Genomic DNA, 18,963 nt, shown 5'->3' on the forward strand with positions numbered 1-18,963 from the left:
GATTGTACAGCAGTTGAGGCACTTGCCTTGCAGAGAGCACACTCAATTAAACCCAGAAGGGGAAAAAAGAACTTTAGGTAGGAGCTACTCAGATTAATTTCCTTTGACTGTATAATCACCTTTCCAAACATTTCTAGAATTAACCAAAAAGGAACGCATGAGGACAAAGCACCATAAGAAAATGGCCAGTATCCTAGAGGCCTATCAACTACCCTTAGGGAAAACGGCTTTACTGGATTTAAAATAATCCTGGGAAAACTGATGGTGGTTTTATTTCTGATTGGATTACTTGAGAGCAAGTAAATTATCATTTATCAAACACCAGTTAACAAAGCATGAGATGCTAGAGAATATAGCAGAAAAATAAAACAGGATTAAGCTTCAGTAGAACTGAAAATGATTGGCTATTCCTGTAAAGAGTGTAATACAATTGCAAAAGGAGTCCAGGTACTCTTAAAAACAGAGGCTTCAGAAAACATCCAACTATCCCCCATCTGCAACACCCATCTGAGTGTCAGTACATAAGTGCCAATGAACTACAAGGACGAGGATAACTTGGTAGAGGACTAAATAAAATTTGGAGGAAAGCTAACTTAGGTCAACAAAAACTACCTTGAAATTATTTTCCTGATATTCTTCTCTGCCAAAATAGCTCTTATGCATTAAGTGAATAGTTAAAGTAGGTGCTTTGCCCACTAATACAAACTAATGCACTCTCAACATAAAGCCCACGCCTCCTTATGTAGAACAAAAGAAATTAGTTCCCTTTAGGTCCCTAATATTGGAGAGCAAACGCATCCACAGCTCTTCAGTGGAAAAAGTGGTGGCTCTGAAAAGAGCCTTTGGGGTTATCGCAGCCAAATAGGAGCTCGCTCACTTGGAGCTGGTGTACTTGGTGACGGCCTTGGTGCCCTCGGACACGGCATGCTTGGCCAGTTCCCCGGGCAGCAGCAGGCGCACGGCCGTCTGGATCTCCCGCGACGTGATGGTCGAGCGCTTGTTGTAGTGCGCCAGGCGGGACGCCTCGCCGGCGATGCGCTCGAAGATGTCGTTGACGAACGAGTTCATGATGCCCATGGCCTTGGACGAGATGCCCGTGTCGGGGTGCACCTGCTTCAGCACCTTGTACACGTACACCGAGTAGCTCTCCTTGCGGCTGCGCTTGCGCTTCTTGCCGTCCTTCTTCTGCGCCTTGGTCACGGCCTTCTTGGAGCCCTTCTTCGGGGCGGGCGCGGACTTGGCGGGCTCAGGCATGGTGATCAATGCTAGAACTCAGTCAAAAGACGAGCAATTAGCAACTGTCTTCCAACTGTTACCTCTGGCCTTTTATAGACACTGTATGCAAATGAGGTATTGAAGACTAATCGAGCCTGATTTGACAGTTTTGTAGTGACGAAATTATGCTAAGTGACCTGCGTCACCGCTGACTTCTTATTGGTTTCCTAAGCAAAGGGGATTTTGACCAATCCAACAGCGAGATTTTCACTTCCTTCTAGCACTATAACTAGCAACCTACTGCCTGTTTCTGAGCATTTGGCTTTTGAGATTCGCAGCGAATCTTTATCTACTGCAGTATTCAGTATGTCTGGACGCGGTAAGCAGGGCGGCAAGGCGCGCGCCAAGGCCAAGACCCGCTCGTCTCGGGCCGGCCTGCAGTTCCCCGTGGGCCGAGTGCACCGGCTGCTCCGCAAGGGCAACTACTCGGAGCGGGTGGGCGCCGGCGCCCCGGTCTACCTGGCGGCCGTGCTCGAGTACCTGACGGCCGAGATCCTGGAGCTGGCGGGCAACGCGGCCCGCGACAACAAGAAGACGCGCATCATCCCGCGCCACCTGCAGCTGGCCATCCGCAACGACGAGGAGCTCAACAAGCTGTTGGGACGCGTGACCATCGCGCAGGGCGGCGTCCTGCCCAACATCCAGGCCGTGCTGCTGCCCAAGAAGACCGAGAGCCACCACAAGGCCAAAGGCAAATAAATTGCCCAACCGCGTATTAAAACATGCAGAGAATCAAAGGCTCTTTTCAGAGCCACCCACATTGTCTGTGAAAGTGCTGAGATACAATATCGTTTGAGGATACCTTGAAGTTAACGCCTACATATGTTTATGTTTTCCTTGCGTTGTCTTTGAATTAGAACCTTATTTTTTTCCCTTACTGTGACAATCATAAGCCAAGTGGGGAAAAGACGGTGTATGTAGTAGTGCAAAAACAGACTCTTCTATCTTCAAAAGCTCTTTGATATTTTATTCTGTCCCAAATGTTTTTAATTTACAGTTACATTTGCACACGGTCTGGTTTCCGGATCGTTTGGCATTTCAATTTATGAAAGGAACAAAGGAGGTAGAACTGACCAATCACAGCCGAGGGCGGGCTTTTTAAATTTTCAAAGTGATTCTCTTGTACAAGTAGATTCACTTTTCTCCACAAAAGCAGAAAAGGGGGGAAAAAGACATTGGCTGGAATCCCGTTTCTGTACTCAACCTAAACTCAAGATGTTCCTAATAACGGTCCATCCTAAAGGAACGACCCTGTCACATAACCCCCGGCCGGCAACTAGAGGCCCAATCAGCTCACAGCGCGGGACCTGACCCGCTTCTATAAATTCGATCGGAAGTTCCCGGCCCCAGTCTAGATCCTGTCTTGGCTGAGCTCAAGTCATGGCCCGCACCAAGCAGACGGCTCGCAAGTCGACCGGCGGGAAGGCGCCCCGCAAGCAGCTGGCCACCAAGGCGGCCCGCAAGAGCGCGCCGGCCACGGGCGGCGTCAAGAAGCCGCACCGCTACCGGCCCGGCACCGTGGCGCTGCGCGAGATCCGCCGCTACCAGAAGTCCACCGAGCTGCTCATCCGCAAGCTGCCGTTCCAGCGGCTGGTGCGCGAGATCGCGCAGGACTTCAAGACCGACCTGCGCTTCCAGAGCTCGGCCGTCATGGCGCTGCAGGAGGCCTGCGAGGCCTACCTGGTGGGGCTCTTCGAGGACACCAACCTCTGCGCCATCCACGCCAAGCGCGTCACCATCATGCCCAAGGACATCCAGCTGGCGCGCCGCATCCGCGGGGAGCGGGCTTGAAGCTCGCCTTGGCGTTGTCTCGACCCTGTCCCTAACGGCTCTTTTCAGAGCCACCCACTTTCTCAATAGGAAGCTGTGATGCTTGTTGCACCTTGTTTCTTGATTACAATGTTGATGGATGGTTAATTGTCGTACAACAGAGTAAACTGCCCAAAGGGACACGGTTAAAGCACTTTATTCATTCCCAAACAGCCGGTAATCAAAGTAGAACTTAACACCTTTTCAGTACTCACTTAGGCTATCAAAAAGCTCATTTTATTAAAAAAAATCTTGAATTTGAAGTATATACTCGATTTGAACAGTTTGGTGTAATTTTACAATAGTCTATAGCTTTAGTTTCAAAAACCACTGTACAGGGTATCTTAATCTATAATGAGAGGGTAGGGGTGTATAAGTGGAATGGCTTTTAGAGACAGTCAAAGAACGACTAAGTGGTCTGATTCCCATGATGTGCAGCTTTGTATCCTAGAGTGTAAGGTATAATCGTTTACAAGTGATAGCATTCAAGAGTATGAAAATGAAGTGAGACGTCCAAGTCACTGAGGAGGGTACTGTAAGCTATTAATTATAGAACTAATAAATTTTACGTGAAGCTAATATCTGTACTATTACAAGTTATTAAAGTTTATTTTTGAAAGACCTAATGTTTCTAAGAAGAGAGTACAACTCACCAGACAGGAGAAAGCAGAATAACTACTACAAAATAGCCCTTTGACATGAAAAATTAAAATTATTAGAAGCTGAGGGCAAATAAGACAATCATGTCAAGAAAATCATTTCTTGCCTGATGGCCAGAAATAAATGCCGTACTAGAAAATTCTAAACTCGGCCAATAGATGGAGCTAGAGGCATCTCTATGCAAACCTTATTTACTTGTTTACTCATTTTTCCTTTCTCTGTCACCCTAGAATGCCTAAATGGCTTTCCTTTGTCCTTTCATCTCTGTCAACCTATTGTTTTTGTTCAAGCTGCTGAATTCACTGTTTAAATCACAACAGCTGTCTGAATCACTTCTTTGAATCACATATTCCTTGGTCTCATCCATATATGTGAAAATACACATAATAAACTTACATCTATTTTTCTCTTGATAAGACAAGTTCTTTTTTTAACAGGGGCCAGTTGTGAACCAAGATGGAACAAGGAAAATTTTGCCTGTCTTTGAAAATAATGACTGAAATATGCCAAAGAACAAATTGACATCCAAAAGATTTTATCACAATGATAATCTTTAGGCTATCTTTTAGCTGGATAGAGATCATTTGCACCTCTACTAAAGAAAAATAATTGAAATCAGTATAGTACAAGCTTCAATATCTAAAGTAGCATGTCTTTGATATTAATAAGTGCCGAATAAAAGTATATTCAAATAGAATACTTTGTTTTAAGATCTAGGGAAGCCTTGGCCTTTCCTGACTCAATATTTGGGTCTTTCTTGGGAGAAACTTTCTCAGAGAAAAAAAAATCTTCCTTTCTAGATGATGAAAGGAGCATCTCTCCTGGGTCAAGGAGAGATGGCACTTGACTGGTCAAGCGAAAGGCAGGTGGTATCTCTCGATAATCTTCCCTTTATCATAAACTGAGATTCTGTAACTGTAAAGTAAGCATTTGTCCCAAAGTATCTAGTCCAACAATGTATACTGCAACAGAAATTTCTATTAATTACATAAATTTAAGAGATAAAATTTTAAAAAGAGATAAAATTATTTATAAAAAATTTACAAAGAAATTATAGGAATGTAAAATTAAGTTGAAAAATAAAGAATGTATAGATACACTACATTTGCGCAATTACATCTATTCTACTCCACAGAAATTATTTACCTTGATACTAAACAAAGAATAGAATCCTATAAGTTAATAGGCAACATTTACAAAGTTTGGCAGTTTTAATTAAAAACAATGTGTGAATTGATCAATTCACATATATCCTTGGGCAACCTCCAACTTCTTTGGATATTTAATATCACCCTCTACTGACTTTCCAGACTCAGGATATGGTTTTCATGCCATAAATTTTACAAAAGGATAGAAAAAGTATGTAAAACTGCGTGATAAATATATTTATAAAAAGTTCCTTGATAGTCTTTCCTTATGAATTAATAAAATAATAAATATTCAGATTCTTGCTTTTTTACTCCAATTTACTTTTTTCCTTTGATCTTTTTTAAACCAAATTTTCACAGCTTGGTCTCTCTTGGGCTTTATTTAGTTTTTCAAGATGTTATGTAACCCACTGCCTTATATCTTTCTGCAAAAATATTAGTTTCATGATAAAGTCATTTTTAAACTAACATTATATATATACATATATATATAGTGGTACAGAGGTTAATCACTCTTACTTCTTTGCTCAAGAATCACTCCTAGAGGTGCTCAAGGAATTGAACTTTGTTGAACTTCTACAAGGTAAACTCCCCACCTAGTGTACTTTTGTGATGTACTTCTGTTCTGGCCCCCAGAGTTATTTATTGATGTGCTCAAAATTTTAAAACATAATTTATTAAAGAATAGCATAAATAGGGACCAGAGCAATATTACAGATGGGAGAGCGCTTGCCTTACATGCAGGTTCTATTCTAGTACCTCAAATGGTCCCCCAATCACTGCTGAAAGACAAAGCCTCAGTTTTCCCTTGCCAACAAGAGGGGAACCCACTGGTTCCCCTTGCCAGCAGTTCCATTTCTCACCATCAACCTATCACATCTCATCCCCAAGACCCTATCTTTAACATTCCTGTTGTTTACCAGAACCATATCATTCTGTCCCAGGACTAAGATAATGAACAATTCCGAAGGCAGGTGACCAGAAAGGCAAACCAGCTCAACAACACTGCAGATTCCCCACATGCTACTCCCTGATTGATGGATGCAAAGGGCCTTTAAGGGCCTACACAAGATCTCCTCATTGTTACTTAGTCTTATACTAAATTCCTCCCTTCCCTTCTCTCTTCTACTTTACAATAAACTTTTCTACTTTCCAGCTCTGAGTCTGAGCATCTTTAATTATATATATTCATAATTCAATATTTTGAATTCATAATTTATATTCAATATATTCATTCTTGAAAATATTGAAGAACCTGGGAATTACTAATGAACACAGAGAGAAAACTGGGGCTGCTTTTGCCCTGGCCTCATCTGAATCATTTCTACGATGGAGAGAGAGAGTGTGTGCGTGTGTGTGTGTGTGTGTGTGAGTGTGTGTGTGTGTGAAGGGGTAGGGGTGAGAAAGAAGAAAAGACAGAAAATCATAGAAGCCAAGCCAACTTTCACTTCATATTTTGTCTGTGAAAACTGCTAAGATTTACATATTTTTTCAACACTCCATCTTAAATTTCCTGTAATGAGTTATTTGGCAGGCATCCCTGCCAAATACATACTAAAATGTATTTTTTAATGTTTTATTCTCATCACTGAAGTTGAATTTCTTTCATATGCAATGAATGTATTATACAATAAATGTGCATACATTCCAAGATCATTAATAGCAAAGTTTGAGTGGGAAAGGACATACAATGCAACAGTGTGGACTTTAGGGGGAAAAAATGCATGTCAGATATTAAATTTTAAACCACAAACACATATCTTAGATACATATATACTAGTCACAAATTTCTGATATCTAAGACCATGTTAAATCCAAAATATCCATATTCATAGAAAGACTAATTCTCTCTCACTTATTTTCAACCTATATTATCAGAACTGAAAGGATGATTTATTTCATCTCAGGTTACTTTGATTGAAAGTAAGGATTTGTATTTAAATAGCAAGAACTCAAGGCTTGAAAAGCAATCCTCTGTAAATGAAAGTTTCCAGTGACTGGAGTGTCAGCTTTCAGGTGAAAACTTACTAAGATTACAAAAAATTTACATTTCTATTCCTCAACTGAGTCTTCATCCAAAGGCTTGGCAGGGGCTCTAACGACTTAACAAACAAAACAACCCTAGGCAGAATTGCATTTTTCTCATGAGGATGCTAATGAAGACTTTTGGTCAAATTAGGAGAGCATACAAATGTAAATGTAGGGGTGAAGCTAGCTCAAATCGCTGGGCACAGACAGTGCACTTTGAAGGTCCCTTTCCTTCTCAGGAGCCCTGTGCTGTGACAAGCACAGCAAAAAACAATCTCCAAGCAATTCCTGATGGGTCACAAATCTTTTCCCCCACCCGCCACCCAAAATAATTGTGATATAATCATATAGAATTGCCTCTGATCTCTAAGAGAATTCACTCATGAAGAGAGGGGAACAGAGGTCCACCAGAGAGGTTCCACCTTATAATTTAGGGAGACTGGTGCTAGAGAGTTTCAGACATTAAAGCACTTGATTTACAAGCAAGCACACCAGGAAGGGATTCAATTTGGTTTTTATTTGCAGATGGAAAGTCTTTTAATTATCTTTTCTTTAAGTTTCAGGACTCAGAATGTACTTGTGGCTCTGGACTCAGATCTCTTCTAAATTCAAGGTACATTTTTAAAGCAATGTACACTAGCTGCTTTACCAAAAAAACATTTTTAACCTGATAATTCCTTTATATACATAAAACAAAAAACCTGAGGACTCTGTTTTGGATCTTTAGAAAAGGTAGGATGAAAGGATTTTAAGGATTAAACAGGAATCCGGAAATCTAAATCTCCCTTGCTCCCGCCAGGAACTAGCATTTGTGGGCGGAGATAAATCCGGATTCTCCCGCGCCCCACCCACACGCAGCCTTTCTGTGGTTCTCAACAAGGTCCGCTAGGGGGATATAAATACGGCTTTCGGCCTGCCTCCGAACAGAACGGAGCTACTGTCGTTCCCTCTGAGTCATGTCTGGTCGCGGCAAAGGCGGGAAGGGCCTGGGCAAGGGCGGCGCCAAGCGCCACCGCAAGGTGCTGCGCGACAACATCCAGGGCATCACCAAGCCCGCCATCCGCCGCCTGGCCCGGCGCGGCGGCGTCAAGCGCATCTCGGGGCTCATCTACGAGGAGACCCGCGGGGTGCTCAAGGTCTTCCTGGAGAACGTCATCCGCGACGCCGTCACCTACACCGAGCACGCCAAGCGCAAGACCGTCACGGCCATGGACGTGGTCTACGCGCTCAAGCGCCAGGGCCGCACCCTCTACGGCTTCGGCGGCTAATTTCCAACCCATTAAGGTGAATTTACTACCATCGCTAACGGCCCTTTTTAGGGCCACCCATGTCCTCTGTTAAAAGAGCAATAGCACGCTTTTTTTCTGCTTGACCATAAGTTTTGATAATGCAGAATTAATTTTGAACTGGGTGTTTTAAATACTGATCTTAACTGGAAATGTTCCCTTAAAGTTTGCAAACGAGACTTGATCACAGTTTATATTTTCATTATTAAAGCTTTTGGCTGATAGCCTGAAACTCCAGTGCAACGTTATGCTAAAGCACCCCGGTCTTTGTTAGGGAGATAAAGCAAACAGGCGGAGACAAGCTCCTTGCAGGCTAGGTAACACTAAAGCCAATTGTAACATCCTAATAAATGTTCCTTCTTTGGGTCACACCTGGCGATGCACAGGAGTTAGTCCTGGTTCATGCACTCAGGAATCACTCCTAGCGGTGCCCTGGGTGACCATATGGGATGCTGGGAATCTAACATGGATCGGCTGTGTGCAAGGCAAATGCCCTACCCGCTGTGTTATTGCTCCAGCCCCTAAAGATGGGTTTTGAGATAGCCAAATTTCTCTCATTAGCCATTTAGCCTTCTAATCTTAACCCTTCAATGACCAGTGAATTGTTTCAGACAGTATAAAACAAAGGTGAGGGTTAAAGTAATCTGTATTTGATGTTGATGAGATTTATAACAACTTTCTTTTGCACCCTGGCTCTGGATCAAATATCCATGCTGACAGAACACAGAGGACTCTAGAAATTGTTGGAGACCCCAACAGTCCACTGCCAGTAAGAAAAATAAGAACATCTGCCCTACAATCAAAATAATTCTGCCATCTACAATCCACAGTTTGGAAGTGGATCCTCCCCCGATCAACCGATCCAAGAGACCGGACACCCCCCGCCCCCTCCCCCCCCCACACCCATTACTTGCCCAGTCATAACTAACTTTTGTACAGCATCCATGGGCCAAAATCACACAAATCTGCATTTGTGTTATGGGGAGGACGTAAATTTCAGTTGGTAAAAAAGCCTCTGAATATGTTATGTTTCATGTAAAATTAAAGAGGTGATGAAATAAAAGTACATTTTTACTATTAGAAGATTCACATGTAAATTCTATACCACGGATTTATTTTACAGCTATGTAACCTTCAAATGCATGTAAGTTTTCTGAACTTGCACATAAATCGTTCATGTATTCTTGACTTGCCTTACTAGCAAGCCTATAGACCAGATCAATTCAAGAGTTATTTAGAGTCATCTCTATTGTGGTCCACCTAATTTTGTCTTCAGTACAAAAACAGATGGCCTACTTTCAAAACCAGAATACACGAAGCCATACTTTCCTGTGCATAGCCTATATACTCCCTAAACTTCTAGATCTAGTTTGTTTTTTTTTTAATTGGACAAAACCAAACACGGAGAATACAAAACTAATATTAAATATAAGTCATATCGGTCTTCTGATGTTTTAATTCCATGTAGTGTTGATTGCCGGTAACAATCTCTAGGCAAACACAAACATATACTCAATAAGCAGGTCTTTAATGTACATTTGAAGAACTGCCTTTGAAATAGTTAAATTTAGCTTAGTTTTAGCTCTTGAGTCTAGGGTTTCCAGCCCCAACCCTGCCCTAGACCCAGGCGCAGTCTAGTATATACTGTTTAGTGACACTGAGGTTATGTGTTCTTTTATAAAGGACGGTAACAAATTCTCAGTGGAAAGATTCCCTGGAACCGCACCGTATGTTGAACAATGAAAGAACGTATTTCAGAACCTTACAGCTTTTCACTTCAAAGATACTCACTATAAAATGTGTAAGAGAAACGTTTCAAGAATAACTCAAATATTTTAAAAGTACAAAAGTCGGATTGTAAATTATAACTGCACACAATTAGCTTGCAAATTATTTACACAGTAAATTTTAACTTGAGTTCAAATGAGATCACATTTTTTTCTTACATTTAAAAATGGAACTATTGTATATGGCCCGCTTTCATAATTCTCCAGGAAATATCTTTGATTACAACTCTCGTCGTGGAAAAGTGAGCGCCTCCCTTGTAAAGAATCTTGAGCCATATAAAATATTGCTCTGTGGCAGGTGTATTGGAGACTGACAACCTCCAAACACTGCGTACATGACCAACTTTCCGGACAGTAGGTGGCGCTGGAAACCAACGATATCCCTGAGGGTAAAAGCAGGCAAACCCACAGCAAAGCGCGTCACTAGTGATTCTAGAGGGAGAGGCAAAGGGAGGAACTTCAACTCTTAATAGAACAATTTGCCCCTTTGCGCTTCTAGTCAACTTTTTCCCCCTGCACCTTTGTTAGGGACGTTTTAGAAATGTGTGTTTATTAGACTACCTTGATCTATAAATGCAGTTGTTCATAATGCAGGCAGACAAAGTTCCAACACCAATCCCAACGCCAATGAGATCTTCTCTTCACAATGTTCCTGGTTTCCCTCCCCTCCTCACATATACCCTGCCCCGTTCAGAGTTACGGGAACACGTTTTTCTTATTAAGAGCATTCTTAGAAGTCCATGCTGCAGTACATTCTGCATCGTGCATGCAATTAGAATAGGGTAAAGCGCGGGAGGAAGAAACAAACAAGAATATGTGCTTAGCGATATTTTTAATAAGCAAGACAGAATACAGATTGGATGAACAGCTTAGGGGAAAATGATGGATACAAATTTGTTTGTTTTTGAGACCACACCCGGAAGTTCTCAGGGCTTACTCCTGGATCTGCACTCAGGAATCACTCCTGGCAGTGCTCAGGGGACCATATGGAATGCGAGCAAACCCTGGTTGGCTTCATGCAAGACAAGCAACTTACCCACCGTATATCTCTTCAGACCCCTGTGGATAAATTTTTAACCAGAATTGTAGCGTACTATTTCGACGAAAGAATTCTACCCTTTGGAAGATCTAAAGGGGAAAAAAATGACAAATGATATAGAATAAGCGGTGCGCCAGAGATTTACACCTGCTTGAAAGAACTGTTCAAAGAGCAACTTAATTTGCAAGTGAATTGCCTTTGAAATGAAAGGCGCTATATGGCGTCTAATTAAAATGAACCAATCAGAATGCAGCTCCAACGGCTGAGCCAATCCCCAAAAAGCTCTCCCAGCATTTCCGGAATTTAGGAATCACTGACGACCCAATCACAGTGGGCCTTTTCCTATATAAGCAAAGGCGCGCGGCCACTCCCGAAGTCCGGCCCTTCTGCAGCTGAGCCATGGCCCGCACCAAGCAGACGGCGCGCAAGTCGACCGGCGGGAAGGCGCCCCGCAAGCAGCTGGCCACCAAGGCGGCCCGCAAGAGCGCGCCGGCCACGGGCGGCGTCAAGAAGCCGCACCGCTACCGGCCCGGCACCGTGGCGCTGCGCGAGATCCGCCGCTACCAGAAGTCCACCGAGCTGCTCATCCGCAAGCTGCCGTTCCAGCGGCTGGTGCGCGAGATCGCGCAGGACTTCAAGACCGACCTGCGCTTCCAGAGCTCGGCCGTCATGGCGCTGCAGGAGGCCTGCGAGGCCTACCTGGTGGGGCTCTTCGAGGACACCAACCTCTGCGCCATCCACGCCAAGCGCGTCACCATCATGCCCAAGGACATCCAGCTGGCCCGCCGCATCCGCGGAGAGAGGGCTTAAAGCTCACCTTGCTGGTGTCCCCGACCCTGTCCCTAAAGGCTCTTTTCAGAGCCATTCCTTTCTCTATGAAGGATTCTGTGACACTTGCATTTGCACCAGAAATCAATACCAAGGTGGCTTTTTAAGTGCCACGCTTTCAAAAGGTTTTAAGACTCACAACTGCTAAGTAAAAGCAAAAAAACACTGAATGTATAGTAAGTGCTGTTGCTTGGTGTTTCAAGCTGTTGAATGCTGTATATGATTACAAGCATAGTATAGTACACGTTGCTTAAGGCAAAATTAGGATTTTAATTTATTAATGCATTTCTCTTTGTAAATCACTATGGTAAAGGGCCTAGTAAAATTAAAAGGTACAGCCAGTTAACCCTACCATAAAATCCTGAAGTTTATTAGGAAAAACATTCTTGGAAATCTGTCAGATATAAATACTCTTCTGACAGCTTGTCCATATACTAAAGATCAGCTAGATACTTTGACGTGTGGTATGGTATTTACATACATTCCATCACAAACTGGAATATACCATATTTTTGTCCAGTCTATTATTTCTCTGAGATATAAGCATAGCAAGCATTTATTTTTAATTTTCTAATGTTTATTTCACCAGATAGACTGAAACATGAAAACCTACTTGAGTCAGGAAGCAAATTATGCTGTTTACTTTGCCTAAAACCAGTAAATGTGATGCAATTGAAATTTGAGCAGAAATCAGCATTGATTGCATAACTGGTCACCAAAAAAAAGTCATTAGAGCCATATATTAGAAATGGTAAAAAAAAAAAAAAAAAAAGAAATGGTGTATAGTTTTCCAAAGAGAAAATCAATAGCATTTCGGTGGTTATAATCTGAGTGACAGGTGAAAGTCATGTATTGAACTATGAGAACTTCAAAGTGCAAGGATTCAGTTTTCATCTACGAATAATATCTAGGATACACAAGAACACAAGTATTTTTATTCATTAGTATATACATACTACACTTGATCTTAGCCAAAAGGCCGAGAAGCAAGGACAGTGCTACAGTGCTACAGTATGTATATGATAGTATAAGTTGACATACATTTACATATACTAGCAAATATCTGGTAGTGCTTTATAGATAAGAGACTTTCAGATAAAAAGGAAGCCAAAATTTTTCTCTTTAGTTATTCTAATCTTGAACACTAGTATAATTCTCATGGGCAACACCTTGAGTACTCTCTTTATAAAAGCTATCACTGGAAGATTGACTTAACTATCTTAATACTTTCATATATGTTCAAGGTAATGATGGGCTTTCAAATTTTACAAGTTCTTAAATTATTGTTCTAATATAATTGTAATTCCAGATTATAATAATTAGCGCATAATGATTACAGCCCATTTCACATAAATAGAATCAATGAGTTATCAATACGAGTATATTAGTAATAAAAGCTCTAACCAATCGCCTACCATTCAAACAATAATTTTAATGATTGTTAAGGCATAAACAATAAGAGTGCCTTTTAAGTGTAAACAGCATTGCAGACATGAACTAGACCTTAATATTAGATGTTTCTGGTGTTGAGGTGGGGCGGGGACAGGACAGGTTTTTTTATTTTTAATTAGTGAAACACCATGAGGTACAGTTGTAGACTTACAAACTTTCGTTCCTGGGTTTCAGTTATACAATGATCGAGTACCCATCCCTCCACCAGTGCCCATTCTCTGCCACTGATGATCCTAGTAGCCCTCCCACTCCCACCCCCCATCCCACCCCCCACCCCATCTCTATGGCAAGGCATTCTCTTTTGCTCACTCTTTCCTTCAGGGTCTTGTTGTTTGCAATAGAGGTATTAAGTGGCCTTCGTGTTCAGTCTATAGTCTACTTTCAGCACGCATCTCGCATCCCGAGCGAGTCCTCCAAACATCCTTTACTTGGTGTTCCCTACCCTATCTGAGCTGCCTTTTCCTCCAGCACGTGCTGCCGGCTTCCAAGCCCTGGAGCAGACCTCCTGGTACTTATCTCAACTATTCTTGGGTGTTCGACTCCCATTCTGTTACTTTATATTTGGGGACAGCTTTTGAGGCCACACTTGGTGGTGCTCAGTGACTGCTTCCAGTAGTGTTGAGGGGACCATATGCCATGCCAAAGAACACATGCAAGACAAGTGCCTTAATCTCTACACTATCAGCCCTCAGATTGTTTTTTTTAATAAATTTTGTCTTACTGTGAAAGGATCACAAATCTAAATCATCACTATATGTATGTAGCTGCTGACACATTAACATGTGTAATCACTTCAGATTTAAACTTTTGCTTATAAGTACAAAAAGTTTTTAAAAAAGAGGAGCCCTAGCAGTAGCACAGCAAGAAGGGCAATTTCTTGCTTCCTTGCACGTGGCTGGCCAGGACCTGGCACCGCATGTGGTTCCCACCCCCAACCCTAACAAGAGTGATCCCTGAATGCGGATCACTGTCCCCCAAAAAAGAGAGCGAGAAAATATGTGAGAGAGAAAGACAGAAACAGAGAGAGAGAAGACAGGAGCCAAGTCCTAATCACTAGACAACCAGGGAATGTTAAAAATGAACAAACAGAGCTGAAGCAATATAGTACAGCAGGAAGGGTGCCTGCCTTGCTTGTAACTGACCTAAGTTCAATCCCTGGCACCACATATGGTCCTCAGATCCCTATCAGGAGTGACCCTGAGTACAAAGCCAGGAATAGGAGGCATACCCAAAAGCCCTCCTTTTGGGTGTGCCCCCCTCTGCAAAAAAGCATATTTTTAAAACAATTTTATTTGTATTATTTTTATTTTAAATTTTTAATTATTATTAAAATTTTTATTTTATAGAGCCCGGCAAGCTACCGAGAGTATTCGATATGCCAGACACAGTAACAACAAAGTCTCCAATGGAGACATTACTGGGCCCGCTCGAGCAAATCGACGATCAACGGGAGGGCCTTTAAATTTGAAAAAATTTAAAATTATTAAATCACCTGAAAGAAATAAGAGCTGAATTCAAAATTGCAAACCACACTTCACATTCTTCTGGGCAGGGACTATTGAAATTTGGATCACCGGCCTGAGAGACAGGACCGTCAGGTCTGTTCCTTGCATTTGGCCAACACAGGTTCAATTCCTGGCACCTCCACCTGGTCCCCTGAACCCTACAATGGTGATCCTTAAGCACAGAGTCAAGAATGAGCCCTGAATACTATTGGTTGTATCCCCCCCCCAAAAAAAAAGGGAAGGAAAAAAGGAAGGAGGGAGGGAGAGAAAGAGGGAGGGAGGGAGAGAGGGAGGGAGGGAGGGAGGGAGGGAGGGAGGGAGGGAGGGAGGGAGGGAGGGAGGGAGGAACAAAGGAAGGAATAGATAATGCTTCCCTTATGTTGGTTGTCCTTCCCCCCAAAAGTTTCTGCCAAGTAGCTCTTCATCAGATAACCCTTAAGATTTGTTTAGATTTGCAGATACAACTAAGTTTACCCCAAAGACATTGGTCCCCAAAGAAGTTGTTAAGCGCCTTATTGTGTGCACAGGGGCCATATCTATAGGTAGATTTTCTTGTTTTTCCTATGTAAACTTCTTCTGAGCATACAAGACTGTTCTCTAGAGTAGAGTTTGTTATTCCAGTTCTTTTCTAACAAAGTTTCTTCTCTGCCTGCTACCTGGTCTCTCAGTTGATTGATGAACCCCTCCTCTTCCATGAGCAGTGAAATGAGCTATTGAAGTCCAGTAATGTCTGATCAACCAGGTTACCTCCATAAGTGATAACTAAGGGGTCAGAGAGATAAAGCAGCTGGAGGGTGCTTGCCTTGCACACAGCCGGCCTAGCTCAATCCCAGATACTATATATGGTCTCCCAAACCCTGCCAGGAGTGATCTCTGAGCACAGAGCAAGAGTAAGCACTGAGTATCATCAGATATGTCGCTCCCAATCCCCTTAAAATAAAGGGAGCAAGAGGGAAAATACTAGCCAAAACTGCAGACAATTCAGTTACTAATTTCATTTTTCCCACAACCTCCCTCATCATCTGCCCCAGGCTTAAATATTGTTATTTTTCAGATAGAAGTTTTTATTGCAAATGCATTAGGTATGATTCGTTTTACTTCCATAGCAGCCCAACATGTCGGATAACATATTCAAAAAGATACAAAATGGACCAGAGAAATGGCACAGCCGGCAAGGCACTTAAATCTAGTCCCCTTCACACCTGAGCACCACCAATAGCAGCTGAGTGTGGACCAAGAAAAACAAAAGCAATAAAACAAACACACAAAAATAATAATAACACAGGAGACAGAGCATAAATCAAGCCATGAAAGAGGACAGTCACAAAATTGGAGAAAGTCAGTACCTTTGTGGGGAAGGGGTGACTGGAGAGTACTCACGACCTACCTATTCTCAGGCATCACTCCCTGGCAGGGCTCAGAGCACCATAGGCAGTGCTGGGAATTGAATTCCATGTTTGGGTACAAGGCAAAGGCCTTCCCCGCTGTACTGTCTTTCCAACCCCGATGTAGCACCTTTTCCAAACAGAAAAAACAAATGAAATAATTAAATCTGAGTACAATCAGGATAATCTCACACTTGACAGGATTTGACAAGTCAATCAAGAAGATAATGCCAAGATCAGACCAAATAACAAACAAGCCCATCTTCCTTGGCACAGTTTAAGGAAGGGAAAATAGATGTATGACTGGTAAGAATTAAGCACTCAGCTAATGTCATCAAAGACAGTGCCAGAGAAACTGGAAAAGTTTTTTAATTAGACAAATGTAGGTGGAAATGGAAATGGAAATGGGAAGAGTCTGTGGGATTGAATTCTACAAGAGGTCACAGAGAGCTGGTCCTAAGAATCTCAGAGTAGGCCTTTTGCCATACTTACCAGTCTGGCATCTAATGTCAATAGATGCTCTGAAGAATGAGTTGTTCTTGCCTCTCTCCTAGTCCCTTTGCCCTATCCTGAGTAGAATAGTTCACTGCTCCCTCTAATGACTGAGAATATCGACTATGTCATCATTCAAACATAGAAAAAAGAATGATGAGACATTCTGTCCTTTCAAAGTAAAGATAGAACCATCACCTCTTGTTATGAATAATCCCCCTTCTCTTCCCGACATATCGATATGCCAGACACAGTAACAACAAAGTCTCCAATGGAGACGTTACTGGGCCCGCTCGAGCAAATCGACGATCAACGGGAGGGCCTCTTCCCGACACACCAAATAGAAAGCCCTGGATTGCCCAATTTTACTTTAGGATTTACAGTCATGTAGGTTCTCCATGCATAGGTTAGTCAATCCTGCTTTCCCTTCTTCTATTGATGTTAATTTGATCATTCATCCACCATCAGAATCCAGATTGGCTGTTGGGGAAGTTTTCTTCTCAACTCCAAAAACTCCTGAAAGGTTTGAGAGAAGAGAAAAAGGAAGTGAAAACGACTGTGGTAGTGGATGTGGGATCACCTCAGAAAGGATCAGAGAGGCTTTTCTCAGTTTTCTCCCAAAAGCATCACCCTGGTAGGAAACTAAAATATTTGGAGTTCCTGAATCTCAGAAAAAAAAAAATCTCCATTACTTAGATTCTGGTCAGAGTAGTGAAGGCCCTTTTCTTTTTTCCTAGTCAAAGAAGCAAAAAATAAAACAAACAAACAAAAAACTCTCCCTTTTTGTAACCTGCAAAAATGCTGTAGTGAAGGAAATCAAATAAGTGTGTCTTTATCAAGAGAAACGTACTCTCTCTGAAAGTACATCTTCATTCTCAGAGCCATGAGGAAATCGCCCTATTGTCCTGGGGAGTCTCATCCTCCCAGGCTCCTTGAACAAGAGCCCCTTTTCTGTATAGAATTTACTGTCATGTAAATGCTCAAGTGGACTTTAGTAAACTGAGGCTTCTTTTCCTAAGATGTCTAATGCTGTTTTTTTTTTATTGTTGTTGTTTTTGGACCACATCTGGAGATGCTCAGAGGTTACTCCAGACAGGAATTATTCCAGGTGGTGCCCAGGAAACCAAACAGAGTGTCAGGAATAGAACCTGGGACAGAAATGCCCCGCGTACCTTACTGGACTATCTCTGGCCTCTGTCTACTGCTGTTTTGATTAGTTATAAGATCCAGATTGAAGAAAGTAGGGGGTTTGTGGGAAGAATTTTCTGCCCACACTAGTGATGAAATACAGGCAAAGGAATGAACTTCATGTTCCCACCTATTGGTGAGGGGTAGGGGCAGGGAGGGGGGCCAGAGAAGTGTTGTTAGTTTGGGGGCTAACCCAGCTGTGCTCAGAACTTACTCCTGGCTCTGTACTCAGAGATCACTCCTGTTAGGGTTTAGAAAACTATATATGGCACCAGGGATCAAACCCGGGTGGGAGGGTAGGGAGGTACAAGGCAAACATTCTACCCAGTGCACTCATTCTCCAGTCCCCTGCTCTCATCTTCCTGCAGCAGAATATACTTTCCTTCAAATATCCAGGATGTTGGAGCTGTAGCAATCGTACAGCAGGCAGGGCATTTGCCTTGCACGCAGACAACATGGGTTTGATCCTCAGCATCCCATATGGTTCAACAAGCACACCAGGAGTATATTCTGAGCACAGAGCCGGGAGTAACCCTTGAAGATCACTGGCTGTGGCCCAAAATGAACGCCCCCCAAAATAATATGTATCTATCGATAACCTTTCATTATATGTATTGCAAACCAGAGGCCCACAAGAAGAGAGAGAGAGAGAGAGGGAAGAGAGAGAGAGAGAGAGAGAGAGAGAGAGAGAGAGAGAGAGAGAGAGAGAGAGAGAGAGAGGTGCCTGTCATAGTGGCAGGAGTGTGGGAGGGAAATTGGGACCATTGGTGGTGGGAAAAATACACTGGTGAAGGGTCGGCAGTTGGAACATTATATAACAGAAATCCAATCAAGAACAGCTTTGAAAATGGTTGGGGCTGGAGCAATAGCACAGTGAGTAGGACATTTGCCTTGCACACAGTCAACCCGGGTTCGATTCCCAGCATCCCATATGGTCCCCTGAGCACTGCTAGGGCTGATTTCTGAGTGCAGAGCCAGGAGTAACCTCTGTGCATCGCTGGGTATGACCCAAAAAGCAAAAAAAAAAAAAGTGTATGTCACTATGATTCAATTTTTTTTAGTGAGTTCCAATTATAAAAAG

General features: G+C 42.6%; 4 protein-coding genes and 1 pseudogene across 4 annotated transcripts; 3 read left to right on the forward strand and 2 right to left on the reverse strand.

Annotated features, from left to right (window-relative positions):
• Nucleotides 1-782: 782 nt before the first annotated feature.
• LOC130040282 (histone H2B type 1-C/E/F/G/I) lies at nt 783-1,269 on the reverse strand. The gene has a single exon (XM_056132308.1). The coding sequence runs from the start codon at nt 1,252-1,254 to the stop codon at nt 874-876; it is 381 nt and encodes a 126-aa protein (XP_055988283.1). The 5' UTR covers nt 1,255-1,269; the 3' UTR covers nt 783-873.
• Nucleotides 1,270-1,581: 312 nt separating this feature from the next.
• On the forward strand, nt 1,582-1,996 carry LOC130040277 (histone H2A type 1-B). The gene has a single exon (XM_056132304.1). The coding sequence runs from the start codon at nt 1,582-1,584 to the stop codon at nt 1,972-1,974; it is 393 nt and encodes a 130-aa protein (XP_055988279.1). The 3' UTR covers nt 1,975-1,996.
• A 659-nt stretch (nt 1,997-2,655) lies between these two features.
• On the forward strand, nt 2,656-11,842 carry LOC130040146 (uncharacterized). The gene is made up of 4 exons (XM_056132161.1): nt 2,656-3,060; nt 7,720-7,800; nt 7,904-8,183; nt 11,430-11,842. Exons 1-4 carry the CDS (start codon nt 2,656-2,658, stop codon nt 11,840-11,842), a joined length of 1,179 nt encoding a protein of 392 aa, XP_055988136.1.
• On the forward strand, nt 7,868-9,289 carry LOC130040286 (histone H4). The gene is made up of 2 exons (XM_056132312.1): nt 7,868-8,204; nt 8,927-9,289. The coding sequence occupies exon 1, from the start codon at nt 7,877-7,879 to the stop codon at nt 8,186-8,188; it is 312 nt and encodes a 103-aa protein (XP_055988287.1). The 5' UTR covers nt 7,868-7,876; the 3' UTR covers nt 8,189-8,204; nt 8,927-9,289.
• Nucleotides 11,843-12,707: 865 nt separating the features above from the next.
• On the reverse strand, nt 12,708-12,851 carry LOC130040511 (uncharacterized; annotated as a pseudogene).
• Between the last annotated feature and the right edge of the window lie 6,112 nt (nt 12,852-18,963).

This window comes from Sorex fumeus, unplaced genomic scaffold (assembly GCF_029834395.1).
Source record: "Sorex fumeus unplaced genomic scaffold, SorFum_2.1 ptg000094l, whole genome shotgun sequence".
Taxonomy (NCBI): Eukaryota; Metazoa; Chordata; class Mammalia; order Eulipotyphla; family Soricidae; genus Sorex; species Sorex fumeus.

Bases quoted from the DNA above. Each gene is read 5' to 3' on its own strand.
- LOC130040282 (XM_056132308.1), bottom strand. From the start codon at position 1,254: ATGCCTGAGCCCGCCAAGTCCGCGCCCGCCCCGAAGAAGGGCTCCAAG.
- LOC130040286 (XM_056132312.1), top strand. From the start codon at position 7,877: ATGTCTGGTCGCGGCAAAGGCGGGAAGGGCCTGGGCAAGGGCGGCGCC.
- LOC130040146 (XM_056132161.1), top strand. From the start codon at position 2,656: ATGGCCCGCACCAAGCAGACGGCTCGCAAGTCGACCGGCGGGAAGGCG. The intron at 3,061-7,719 runs GCTTGAAGCTCG...TGCTCCCGCCAG, and splicing joins GCCGCATCCGCGGGGAGCGG to GAACTAGCATTTGTGGGCGG. The intron at 8,184-11,429 runs GCTAATTTCCAA...TCTGCAGCTGAG, and splicing joins CACCCTCTACGGCTTCGGCG to CCATGGCCCGCACCAAGCAG.
- LOC130040277 (XM_056132304.1), top strand. From the start codon at position 1,582: ATGTCTGGACGCGGTAAGCAGGGCGGCAAGGCGCGCGCCAAGGCCAAG.